The following is a 13,214-nucleotide window of genomic DNA, read 5'->3' on the forward strand; positions in this document are numbered from 1 at the left end:
TCACGAATCTGCCATCTGGCTAGGCCTCGGTGAAGACGGATGCCCCGGTCTGTCCGCTGATCAAAGGTGAGGAAGGTCCTGGAAGGAGAGAGAGGCACGTTCCCGGGGTGACTCCCAGGGTCCGGGCAACCGCTCATTAGCCTTCTAGACCCTTCTGGCAAAACTGGGAGCCAGACACAGGCTGGGGACAGTAGGGGGTGAAACCAGCATCTTTCCAAAGCAGTCACAAATGTCTTTAGGAGTCAGGGGTCTGAGAATGGGATAGAGGACTGGTCTCGATCAGGAAAGACATAAGAGACAGAACACCCCCTTGCAGGTGCGGGCCTTGGGATCCTGGTTCAAACGCAGCAACCATAAAAAGGCATTTTTGAGACAAGTGGGGACCTTGCCAAGATGGACGAGAATTCAGATGGGAAGGAATTAGCACTCGTTCTGTCTGGGCAGGTGGTGGTACTTGGTCGGGTGAGAAACACTGGCCTGCTGCGGTGGGGTGATGTGACCGGGGTCCTGATTCGGCTTAAAAATTTTTCAGTCCGGGAGCACCTGGGTGGCTCAGTCGGTTAAGCGTCCGACTTCAGCTCAGGTCACGATCTCACGGCTGATGAGTTCGAGCTCCGCGTCAGGCTCTGTGTTGACAGCTCAGAGCCTGGAGCCTGCTTCGGATTCTGTGTCTCCGTCTCTCTCTGCCCCTCCCCTACCCATGTGCTCTCCCTCCCTCCCTCTCTCTCTCTCTTTCTCTCTCAAAAATGAATAAATGTTAAAAAAAAAAAATAAAAGTTTTCATTACCACTTTTTCGAAATGAAAACGAAATCCAAACGCTGATACTCATAACACAAGTAATTGCCTTTTATTGAGGTTTCTGTACAGTATATAGATTATTTCACTCAATGCTCACAAAAAGCCCGGGTGGCTGCTAGTTCTTTCTCTGCTTCCCGGATGGACAGGGAAACAGGTTCCGAGGCTGAAGCAACTGCCAGCTCAGACCAGAGCTCAGGCCCCGGGGGACCCAGGGGTCAGGGCTATGACCTCTCCAGGGTGGAGAAATGCAGAAGGCCAGGCCGGCCCAGAGCAAGCCCCGGGCTTGAGCTGGCGATCCTATCCCTGCTCGGGGCAGCCGGCACCTCTAAGCTGCCTTTGTTCCGTTTCAATGGGCCCTTCAGCCCAGGGTTGGGGAGGACAATAGCCCCCATTGTACAAGGAGGCAGTGCCCGTCCTGGGCAGCACAGTGGCTCCCGGGTGGTCCCTGCACCCAGAGCTGGCTGGGAACTGCTTCCTGGACCCAGGAGGAAGAGCCCTGACGCTGTCAGGAGACAAACATATGTCACTTTGCACATGCTGTTCTTCCTGCCTGGAATGTACTAGAATGCCATGTCCCAAAGGGCATCGCTGTCTGCCCTGAAGAATGCCACTCCCTTCAGTGCCAAAGCACCTGTCCTCTGTAGAGCTGTGACCATCCCCCCCCAGCCCCCACCCCCTATGCGGTAGAGGGGAGCCCTCCTCCTCCTGGCCCATCTCAACTGCCTCCAACCACACACACGGCTAGGACCGATGTGTTGCCGCATGCCCAGCGTGAGCACCACACCAGGCAGTCCTGGGTTTGAATCCCAGACCCTCCTAAGCAAGGAGCATAATCAGAACCCAACAGATCTCCTGTCCCCTCCCTGTTGGTTCCTCCACCCAGTGTGGAGGTCAGGAGTGCGGGTTCTGCAGGCAGATGGCCTGTGTTCAAACCCCAGCTCTGCCCGTTTATAGCTGTGACTCTTCACATGTGCCCAAACCTCAGCTTTCTCCCCTGTAAAAGGGGGAAAATACATACAACCCAGAGCTTTGTTAGGATCCAGTAAGATGCTGGACTTAGCATCATGTCTGGCACATAGTATATACTCAATAAATGGTTAATACTAATAATGGCTATTATGTTGGTTTCCTAATCATTTAATACTCAAGTCCACATGGGTCGTTTTGATGAGGGCACAGGACACCAGTGCAGTGGAAAAGAGGCACCTGTCTTGCAGGGCCTGGTTTAACTAGCAGGACTCCCCAGGGTGCTGCGGGCTGCAGATTCCTCCAGACTTCTGGAGGCAGCTCACTCTCCCAATGGCATCCAAGACCCTGGCAGAGACAGGCCGACGTTTTGGAGAAGGACAGAGCCTGGCTTGCGTCCACAGAGCACAGAGCTCTGGAAACGTGCCTTCTAGGACCTGGAGCGTTTTGCCCCAGAGGCAGTGAGATTGGAGAAAAGGGGTCAAGGGGCTGTCTGTCGGGGAGAGCGGAGAACAGAGAGCAAATGACTCCCCTGAGCGGGGAGACAGGGTTGCAGACCTTAAGGGCTCATGGAAAGACGGCATCACCGAAGCAGAGCCCCGGGGAACAGGGTGCAGGGTGCGTGTAAACACCTGAAACAGGGAGCCCGGGAGACGCTTTCCAATACTGTCCTCCTACCCAACAGGATGGCAGGATGGTGACCCATCCTTCTTCCCTCGCCCTGTCCCTTCCCACCCAGATACTCAGGCCTATGACTCCACGGCCCACCTGGGTGCCTACCCCAACCGTGCCACAGACTCCCTGTGCTCTGTCCTTTAGCGACTGCGGAACCCCAGGCTCTTCCTGAGCGCTCTCCTCTCCCAGCTCTCACCCCACCCTCCCCCTCCCTGCCCCAGCAACCCGGAAGAAGCCAGTGCCCAGAACACAGAGGCAGCTCCAGAGATATCTGCCCAGCGAATGAATGAGTGGCTGACTGAAGGACAGCAATGAACCCCGTCTTCAACGTTGCCCGTCCAACAGCTAACATCCCCCTGGCACAGAAGGGGGGGCGGCAAATATCTATTGAACAAAAGGGGGAAAAAATAGCCCATCTCATCGGTACTCAGACATAAATTAAAACAAATACTTTTCATCTGTGATATCTGCAGAGGTCAAACACATTAGGGTATCGAGTGCTGATCAGCATGCGGTAAAAACAGCAACACTTTCTGGAGCATAACTTGGCGATACGGGAGTCGAGAACACCAAACGCGTTCATCATTTTCGCGTAATGCTGCACGCACAGGGTTCTCTCTGAAGAAATTATTCCAAAGCTGTTCGGGGTTGGGAGTTGGGTGTAGAGTATCTTCATAGGCAAACAGCGTTCGTTCACTCGGTGTTATACCAGAGAAACAAGCCACCTAATTATGCAACAATGGGGGTGATTAATTGAACTATGGCACATCTATCACAGGAATAAAGCCGTGGAGTCTGGGGCGGGACTGAGGTAACCATTAGGCAGCCCTCCCTGCCGCCAGGATTTGAGGCCACACAGGGGAGGTAGCCAACAAGAGAGAAATCGAAAGAATCTGCTTTATTAATGGTAATGGGGGGGGTGGGGGGCATGGGGAGCTAGGGACCCCTCCTCTACTGCCCCTCAGTTCAGGGCTGTGGGGACACAGGTCAAAAGGCTGGAATCTGAAATGAGACACTTGGCATCCCCTCCTTGGAACAGCCCAAGGAGTACCAGCCCCAGTGGGTAGGGGAGGAGCAGGGACCTTTAATACTTTAACCCCGCCCAATAGGGAGAAGCTGCCCAATGGGTGACAGGCTCTCACCAATTCTCTACCAATCCCAAAAGCCATGGGGGCGGTGGGAGGCGGGCCAAGGATTCTTGCCCCCTGGAAACGCCAGCCTGTCCCGTATAGTAAAGGAGGGCCAGTTCTGCCATTTGTAGGGCCCGGTGCAAAATGCAAATGCAGAGCACCCCGTTCAAAAAGCCAGAGGAACGAAAACATAAACCTTTTTCACTTTCCCCATAACTCGCCGCAGTGTTATTTGCTATTTAACGCCGACAGAAACACTCAACGTGTAAGTTATCAGCGTGAATTCTGCCAGTCACCATTCTGTTCTGCAATTCCAGCATTCAGTGCAAACACAAGAGCATTTAATGGGAATGCAGACTCACGGAAACACACAATTCGTATCTGGGGGTTCCTACCCGCGTGTGTACTGTATTTATTCTTACCAGGGCAGTGTGGATGCTAACCCAAACAGCTCATCTGGTTTCATTTAGCTGTTTTTTCTTTTTTTTTAAGGTTTATTAGCTCTGGGGGGGGGAGGGGGTGTGCAGGGGGTACACAGAATCTGAAGCAGCTCCAGGCTTTGTCAGCACAGAGCCTGACGCGGGGCTCGAACCCACGAACTGTGAGATCATGACGTGAGCCAAAGTCAGACGCTTAACCAACCGAGCCACCCAGGCGCCCCTCATTTCGCTTTTTGATGTGTGCACATTCTACACACACGCCTCTACCCTTGGCTCAGTGATGAATAAGGATTGAAAGGGAAAGACTAGGGCTGTCCCCTCCTGTCCTTTCCTTCTGGGTCATTATTTTCAGCATCAGTGATTAGCTCACACAAGGACGGAATGCGGGGAGGAGGGGACGGCAGGGCTCCTTGGTCCCTTGTGCTCCTTAGCATGTCACTGCCTCCTTTCTGCCTCTGAATCTAGTCTGGTTCAAGTGGAAAAGCGTGGCTTCTCCGGGCCGTCAGCACCCACCGCTGCCTACAGGGTCGTGGACACGCCGACCCGCTGCGGAAGCACAGGATGTGGCGGCCCACGCGCGTGGGAGCTCGGCGACGCTCAAAGCAAACACAAGGTGTGTGTAGCAGCGGCACAAAGCAGCTGCAACACGTGCTGCACGCATCATCTCTGCTCGGGCATCCACTCCACTGCCCCCATCAGACGTCGCTTACAAAAGCATGGGTCCAGAGAGAAGATGATAAAAATTCCACACAGGGACAGCAGAGCACAAAACCAGAATCCGGTCCTTCCGGGCGTGGGGCCCCACGTGACTGCACGGATGGCACAGACTGCCAAGCGCTGGAAAACTCCTAATAATCTCATGCTTAATTTAAACAGTTGCCTTCGGGGCGCCGGGGTGGCTCAGTCGGTTAAGCCTCTGACTTCAGCTCAGGTCGCAATCTCACAGTTCGTGAGTTTGAGCCCTGCATAGGGTTCTGTGCTGTGGGCATAGAGCCTACTTTCGAATGCTCTGTCCCCCCGCCCCCCGCCTCTCCCCTGCTTGTTCTCTCTCTCTCTCTTTCTCTCTCTCTCAAAAAATAAGTAAACATACAAAACTAAATAAAAAAATAAAAATAAACCAGTGTGCTGCTTACAGGGAGGGGGCTGTGGGGGCCACCCCACTCAACGGTGGAGTCCACACAGCCTCTGCTCCTTAGAGCCGTGTGACAACCCAGTGTGAGGAAACTGAGGCTCAGAGAGGTGGCACGACTGAACGAAGAACACCCAGCCTCTCTCACTGCCCCCCCACCCCTGAAATGGAGACAGTGTGAGTCTGTGAAAGTCCAGGATTGTTCATGGAAGTGATATTCTGAAAGGGGAGCAATGGGGGTGAAGGCCCAGCAGTCCCCAGCTTGATTTCAAACCGAAAGCTGGCTCCCCCAACTCTCCCTCTGGGCTGGCTTCAGGGAAACGCCATGAGCGACCCCCTTAGCCTCCATTTCCCCGTGGACTGGGGATGGGGTTGGGCTAGCCAGTCTGGCGATGGTTCTAGGCTATCCTAACTCTAACCGTTGGCAGACGAGGTTTATTAAGTACTGACTGGGCCCCAGGCCCTGGGCTGGGCGTGTTCACACACACCGAGCCATTTAATGCCCTGGGCTCACAGAGAGTGTTCCTCCCACGAAGGAACACATGCACGTAGCATGTGACGGACACGTTTACAACATCAAACAACTGTGCGTCTCTCATTTCAAGCGAGCAGCAATCCAGAGAAGACGCTCGGGGTCCGAGACACGGGGTGACCTGGTCGAGATTACGAACCCAGAGTCAGACCCCACCGGGAACGCAGGTCTCCTGGGAGAACTCATCCGGCTGGAATGCCTCCTCAGGAGGGCCAAGGAAGGGAAGCCAGAACTCGGCGGCCCTGACTTGAGTGCAATAAAAGACATCCAACAGGATTCCTAACACAGAAAGTGAACACATCAAACTCCCTCTTGGTTTCATGGGTCTCAAATCTTGGCCGGGAGTGACGGGGCAGGCTCCCGGTCTTCCAGATAACCAGGAAAGGGGTGTCACAGAGGCTCAGCTTAAAGTGTGCAGCAAAGAGGAAATGTGGCAGCTCATGGGAATGGAAGCCCAGAGACGGGTGGACATCAGGCCTGGTTAACCCACGGAGTCACAATGTCCCCTGCTGCCACTCACTCTCTGCTCAGACACCGTCAGCGTTGTTGGCTTAGGACTTAACCTGCTTCATGGTCTCAGGGGGGCTGCCAGCAACAACGGGAGTCTCCCTGCTCCTTCCGAGAGCGAAACCAGCTTCCACGCGACCTCCAGAACTGGTTCCCATGTCCGTTCTAGAACCAGTCACTGCAAGAGGGACGCATTAGCCTCAGACCAAGCTGGCCCGGCCTCTGGCCACAGGTTTCTGGGTGAGAACCACGATGCTCTTATGAGGTGAGGTGCTGGGCATTGGGGAGATCAGCCTCAACAGCCCCAACGTGGGGGCAAATCTGGATGAACCCTGGTCTCCCACAAAGCATGCCTCTCTGGCGTAGTCTAGGCATGGGCAGAAAGCTGACATTATCCCCGCTCAACCAGTTCGAACCAGGAAGACAATTCCATGCTGTGGAAACTGCCCAAATGCTGGGTTCGGACAGGCCTGGGACACCCTCCCGACCTTACCCCTTCCTCCTCTGATCCCTGCTTCATCTCTCAACCATACGATCCGCGGGGACACACAGGTGGCTCTGAACCACACGCAGCACACGTGGATGGCAGGGATACGGGGTCAGGGAGACGGAGGTACCTTTCTTTCCATGGATGCAAAAGGCAGAGATGACAGAGTTTAATGGCTGAGATGCTCCAGGGAGGGGACTGTGGTCCTGGCAGAAAAGCATGCCCTCGGGTGCCTTAACCTGCAGGCGCCTGGGAGTGACTGCTCCTTCCCAAAGACACCCAGTCACTGCCACCAACTCTCTCTTCAGCATGTGCCGCCTCCTATGGGCTGGGAGCCCCCGTGTCTGCCCAGGGCCAGAGCCAGTAGCGGACGGGCTTGGGAAACGCTGCTGCGTGAAAGGGGATGAAGGGGCTTGCAGACCAGACTAACCTAGAAACGCCTATTCCACTCACCCAAAAGCTGAGCTCCGCGGCTGCAGCAAGGGAACACAGCCAGGAAGCGCCCCTCCTGGGCCATATCTGGCTCTTGAGAAAAGTCTAAACACACAGAGACTTCCTGGCACTCTCCTACCCCTGGGGACCCTCTCTCAAGGGTCCAGGTCCTTCTACTGTCTGGAGAGACTCAACGATACTGCCCTCCCCAACACCCACCCAACCTTTCCAAGTTCTCTGTGCCCCAGGGTGGCCTGCATCCGTGCTTAGTGATCACAACCCTCGATCAGCTGAGATGAGCCAAGAGTTGAGGAAAAAGAAAAAAAAAAAAAAGCTGCTCTAATTCATACCAAGGTGTGAATGACTAACAAAACCTAAACTCTTCCCAAAGTATTTGAGATTTTATAAGAGACTGAGGAATTCGAGCAGGACTCCCATAGACAAAGACGATGTTTAACTTGAGATCTAAAGACTGAGGAGGAGCCGGGCAGGCTCTAAAGGCTGAGAAGGGCAGGAGGTGGATATTCTAGATAGAGAACACAGCCAGTGCAAAGGCCGTGAAGCAAGGGAAAAAAAAAAATGACCTGCTTAAGGAGCAGGAAGTAGACCAGAGCCACTGGAGTGTAGTGAGTGAGTGAGTGTGGGCCAAATGACCAGGTGGAAAAAGAATTTGTACACCTGGGTCTTTTGCAAGATCTCAGCATCCATTATTTGCTCATGAAGCTCTTCCAGGAGCCTTTTAAGTTATACCAGTACCATTTATCAAATGCCTCCGATAGACCAAGCACTGTGCTGATGTTTTCTACATTAGCGTAATAATCACTGATCATCCTAATAATAATAACGTAAGGTTCGTTATTATTATCTCCCCCTGTACGAAGGGAGAAAGTGAAGCTCGGAAAGGTTTAATAACGTGTCCCAGATGACACAGCCTGTGAAGAGTCAGAAGCAGGATTTGAACACAAGTCTATCTGACGTCCAAATCTGTGACCTACCCTGGTCTCCGAGCACAAAACACAGGGCGCAACGTTGTGCAAGTCTGTTTTCACATAGGGAGGCCAGAAATCTCATATGATTCCAACAATGACTGTCACTGCTTCCTCTGCTAGACCCTCTTGCTCCTCTGCATCCCAGCCCCCGAGCCCTATGCCCTACACACGCTGGCACTCAGCCTGGGACACCGACAAGGGTCAAACCCTGACTTCTTTATCTATAGAACGGGGGTGCGGTGTATGCGGTATCTTGTGTGAGGCCCCAGCACACAGTAGGTGCTTAACATACTTCAACTGCCAGCTGCCAATTTCCTGTTCCAAGATGGCTTCGTCAGCCGCCAGTCCACCGGACCCCCCCCAGAAACCCCAAGACCTTGTAGGCAAGATGGTTATCATTCACTCCCATGATTCACTCTCCATGGGGAGACCAAGACTTGGTCAAAAAGCTTCTCCTCAATACCACGCACAGAGCTCCCTTCTAGAATACAGGCTGCCCGAGGGCAGCATCTTTGTCTACACCCGTGGGGGGCTACAACAGTGACTGGCACATAGGACGTACTAAGTATTTGTTGAATGAATGACGAGGAATTAAAAGTGCTTCTTACTCCAAGTATCCACTGGCCCCTTGCTCTCCTCGGCTAAGAGCTTTTAAATTTACCAAAGCAAGCGGGCGGGGGGGGGGGGGGGCGGGGGAGACAGGGTGAAGAAGGAATTCGTGTTTGCTCAAGTCCACTGGGGGTGAGGCATGGTGCTTTTTACTTTTAATCACCAAGTCCCTCGTCCTGTCCCATCAGCCTCCACGCGAGAGGAGAAAACAGGCTTCGGGCTTCCTGCACAAAGCCAGACCAGAATGACCTGCCAAGATGCCCTCTCCGCCGGAGCCAGGCCACTGGGGCACCTGCCAGCAGCCCAGAGGCCTCCTTCACCCTCTGTGCTCAGCAGCCTGCCAGCAGAAAGAACTCGACGATTCTTCCTCAACCTCACCAAGGCAGGCGACAAAGGGCCGCTTTCAGCTCCCTGGGCCCCAGAAAGCCCTAGCTGGGGGCCCGAGCCCTCACCCAGCCCGGCTGCGCGGCCTCCTCCCGCCACCCCCTCCCCCATCAGCAAAGCATGACTCAGCGGTTCTCCTCCCGGGAGCGGGAAGCGCCACCCCTCAGCGTCCCTCCTCCCAGGTTACACACCCTGCCTCTGCCCTCCCGGCCAGGACGCAGGGGTCCCACCCGCCCCGCGCTGGCCCGACGCTCCCCGGCCTCCTCCGCAAGGGCCCCGGCTACCCACTCGGCCTCATTTCCGGCGGAGCCAGGCACCGGAGCATCGGACGCCACCCAGGAGTCAGAGTCACCGGCGCCAAGCCCACACAGGTTCCCTGACAGCGGCACCCACGCGCACCAGCCCCCGCGGACCGCGATGCCCGGGGCCCCTCCCACCGGGGCACCCACCCGGGGACCTCTCGCTGCAAACCCACGAACACTTAGGCGGCCAGTCCAGCAGCCCCTAGGCAAGGTGCTCACGGTCCCTAAACCCCGGAAGGTCTCCAGCACAAGTGTCCTCACTGATGCATGCTGCCACCCCGCGGCTAGCTATCCCCATCTTCAAATCGAGGATTCGCTCTGCGGGCCCCTGGCTGCGGCTTGGGACCTGTCCCCCACCGTTCTCCGGGCAAGGTGGAGGGAGAAGAGAGACCCTTGGAAGTCACTGGGCGCTGACCCTCTGGATCCCACCATCTGGGGGTGGGGGTTGGGCTTGGGCCTCTAGGGCCGATTTGGGGGATTTCAAACGCCGGGCCCTTTCGGGATGGCATGCCCCACTTTTGGGGGGAAAATTCTGACAGTTTGGGGCCAGCTCCTCCTATGTCAGTATAACTCACCAGGTATAAAAGACCAACCCCAAACCAGCCGCCTTCTCCCACCCACGAAGGGCCCCTGCCTCCAGAGGCACAGGGAGGGGCCCAGGACAGCGAGCCTCTGGGGGGAATCTGAAAATGGATTCCCCCCCCCCCACACCCCCTCGGATCCCTCTTCGTCTCCGGGGAGTGGGAAGCCTAGAAAATTCTGTAGGCTTTGGGCAGGGCTGAAATGGCAAACCCAGGATTCTAAGCCATTTAATTTCCCCGGATTTCTTCGCCAGATTAGCCGCAGGAATGGCCTTTCTACAAATGACGGCCAGGGCCGACTCGGGATGCCTCCGGGCCTGGGGGGGTCGAAAGCTGCCGGCCGGAGGGCGGCGCGGAGGAGGGCGCTGGGAAGCGGAGGCCGGCGCCCTCGGGCTCCCTCCCTCCGGGACCCGGGGCGGGGTGGGATAGGGTAGGGTGGGGTGGGGCGGGGGAGGGGGGGGGGACACGACACACAGCGCGCGGTCCAAACCTTCGGAGGGCATTCGGTGCGACGGCATCCCCACGCCGCGGCCGGCCGGAGGGGGCCTCAGACAACACGTACGTTACCTTCAGTCACATAGCTGTGGTCCCGCAGGAAGCTGTGGTTAATTTTCCGCGTGTCCGTGTCCTCGCCCATTGAAGGCCGTGCCCGGTGCCCTGGGCATGCCCCGCCGCCACACACCGATGCAATCCGCAGAGGTCGCGCCGGGCGCGCGGGCCATGCCGCCGCAGCCTAGCAGGGGCGCGGGCCGCCGGGGCCCCGGGGGGCGGGCATCGCGGCCGGGGAGGGGTGGGGGGCGGCCGGGGACGGGCGGGGCGGCCGGGGCGGGCGCCGCGGTCAGGCGAGCGCGCGGCGGGCGGGCGGCGGCCGCGGGTGGGGGCGGGCCGGGGCCCGGGCGCGCATCCCGGCCGGTGCGCGCTGCGTCGTGCGCCCGGCGGCGGCGGCGGCGGCCTGGTGCCGGGGCGCCTGGCTGCGCGGCGGCGGCGGGAGGGGACGCGCGCGGCGCTGCGCCGACCGAGCCGGGGCCGAGCCGGGCTGCGCGGGCTGGGGCCGCCGCCGCCGCCGCCGCCGCCGCTCCGCAGGCCCCTCCCTCGCGCCGCCCGCTCCTCCGCCCCCGCGGCCCGCGCCGCCCGCCGCGCGCCTGCCGCCCAGCGCCCTGCAGGTGGAGCCGCGCCCCGGCGGGGGAGGCACCGCTGTGCTCCGGGCCCGGCGGGTGGGCGCCTTTGGTGGCTGGAAGTGCCCGGCGGGGGAGGGAGGACGGAGATGGCCACCTGGGGGTGGGAGGGCGCTGGTCAGCTGAGCTTTTGCGGGGGCACCTTGGCCGCCCAGGTGCCGAAATTATGGAAGAGAGATGCCCAACGACGGAGGGGTTAGCAGAGGTGGGGCAGAAGGGCAGCTACCGAAAGGACAGGGAGGGGATGGGGGGTGGGGGGTGGGGGGACAGCCGAAGGTGGCACCTCGGAGCCTGGAAGACTTTAGAAGTGGGGACAGGGGGGCGGACAAGGGTCCCCTTCGTTGGCAGAAGAGGGTGGGTCAGACAAGTTGAGGACTCTCTGGAGCGCAAAACTGGACCCGTGGGAAGAGGCTGGGGGTTGGGGAGGGCGGGAGGGGCGGGGAGAATCGGCCACCGATGAGGTAGAACTCAGGGTGAGCTGCCTGGGGTAGCTGGCTTCCTCCAGGCAGAGCTCCCTGATCGGTCCTCCGGCTCATCTCTCTACTTACTGGGAAGATAAAGCGTGCAAGCACCTCTGGGTGCACTCCAGAAACAGGCTGGAAAACGGATGCCTCTACCTGTCTCCCTCTCCTCCAAGCCCAGGACTTCCGCCCAGCAGGACCCTCCCTGCCTCCCTTCCCTGAGTCACCAGTGTGGCCCTGCATTGCGCGGGGTGCCTGGCGCAGATCAGGCCCTCAAAAAGCATGTCTCCTCTTTTGTCCAAGCTAAGCCTTTGCCTGAAGGATCGATTCCTTTGCAGGGGGCACAGGCCTCACCGGGGAGCTTCAGAGGGTGGGGAGGGAAGGATCGACCCCCCCCCCAGTACCTTCCTAGGTACTCAGCAAAACCTCTTTGGAAAGGGAGGGGGAGGAAAGGCGGAGATTGCCTGGGAGGAGCCACAAATGTTGAGGGGCCCTCAGCCCCAGCTGGGAGAGGGAGGCAGGATGTCCCAGCCCCACAATTCTTTGAAGCTCTGCTTCTCTCAGCTGGACTTCTGGGGACTCCGCACAGCTCCCCAAACTGCAGTGGGGCCAGGAGGGGCAGGGGCAGGAGGACGGGGTCATGAAGACTGGGGCAGGCAGACGCAGCCTGAGGATTCTCGCTGGGGAGTGGGTGCTTGGCAGCTAGAGCTCAGCTTTCATGCAGCAGAAATGCCCAGAATGGACCTAGGAGGAGGTCCGCCCACCCCCCACCCCTGCTGGCTGTGATGGAAAGGACCCCACAGCGTCCCGGGGTCTCTGCCAGCACCACCACCTGCTTCCTGAGTGACCCCACACTCTCCCCAGCCTCAGCTTTTTCACAGGGTCCGCCGCAAAGCTCAGGTGTGCAGGCTCAGTGCGACGATGGGTAAGTGCAGGTGAGATGTGTTCAGGACGCACCTCCTCATTGTGGCGAAGGAGGCTGGCATCCACGTGCCGTCTCACCCACCAGCCCGGCCCCTTCTGCCCTGTCCCTCGTGCCTGGGCTGCCCAAACCTCACATCCAGAACCCAGCACCCCCGCTCTCTGCCCACACCCCGCTCACCTCTCTGGCTCAGTGTAGCAAAATGGCTCTGGAAGACACAGGCTGGGTTCAAGTCCTGACCGAGAGCGGGCCCAGCGAGCACGACCTCTTGGTCAGCTTCTGAGCCAAGCAGGGGCCCCCCGAGTTGGTGGTCTCCAACCTTGCTGGGCCCCGGGGCACAACATCAGCCCTCCGCACCCTCCACCCCCGAGGTCCTCTCTGACTTCCTGCAGCCTCTCCAGACTGTCCCCTTAGTTCTCCTGAAGCACCGCCCCCCCCCGTCAGAACTAAGGCTCTTCCCTCTACCTCCTGCCCACCCCACCCACACTCACCGCCCCCCCCCATGCAATCCATTGCTTCCACTTTTTGTCTGCAAACGTCCCTGCCCCTCAGTGCCCTGCCCCCTTCCCCAGCTCCAGATCCCCACCCTTGGTCCTCCCTTCCCCACCCCCTCTCTCTGCAGGACACCTCCCCATTCATTCATCCACGACAGATGTTTGTTGAGTAGGGATAATAGGGGGAACCGAACAGATAA

At 58.2% G+C, this 13,214-nt stretch overlaps 1 protein-coding gene across 2 annotated transcripts in view; it reads right to left on the reverse strand.

Annotated features, from left to right (window-relative positions):
* PPP2R2C (protein phosphatase 2 regulatory subunit Bgamma) overlaps nucleotides 1-10,739 on the reverse strand; it is a 138,909-nt gene extending 128,170 nt beyond the window's left edge. The window contains exon 1 of one of the 2 annotated variants that reach the window (XM_023253331.2): nucleotides 10,530-10,739. In XM_023253331.2, the coding sequence (XP_023109099.1) occupies nucleotides 10,530-10,599 (70 nt within the window). In that variant the 5' untranslated portion in view covers nucleotides 10,600-10,739. Of the gene's footprint in view, nucleotides 1-10,452 lie in introns of both variants that reach the window. The other variant, XM_023253332.2, reaches the window with a different exon arrangement.
* Between the last annotated feature and the right edge of the window lie 2,475 nt (nucleotides 10,740-13,214).

This window comes from Felis catus, chromosome B1 (genome assembly GCF_018350175.1).
Source record: "Felis catus isolate Fca126 chromosome B1, F.catus_Fca126_mat1.0, whole genome shotgun sequence".
In the NCBI taxonomy this organism is placed as follows: domain Eukaryota; kingdom Metazoa; phylum Chordata; class Mammalia; order Carnivora; family Felidae; genus Felis; species Felis catus.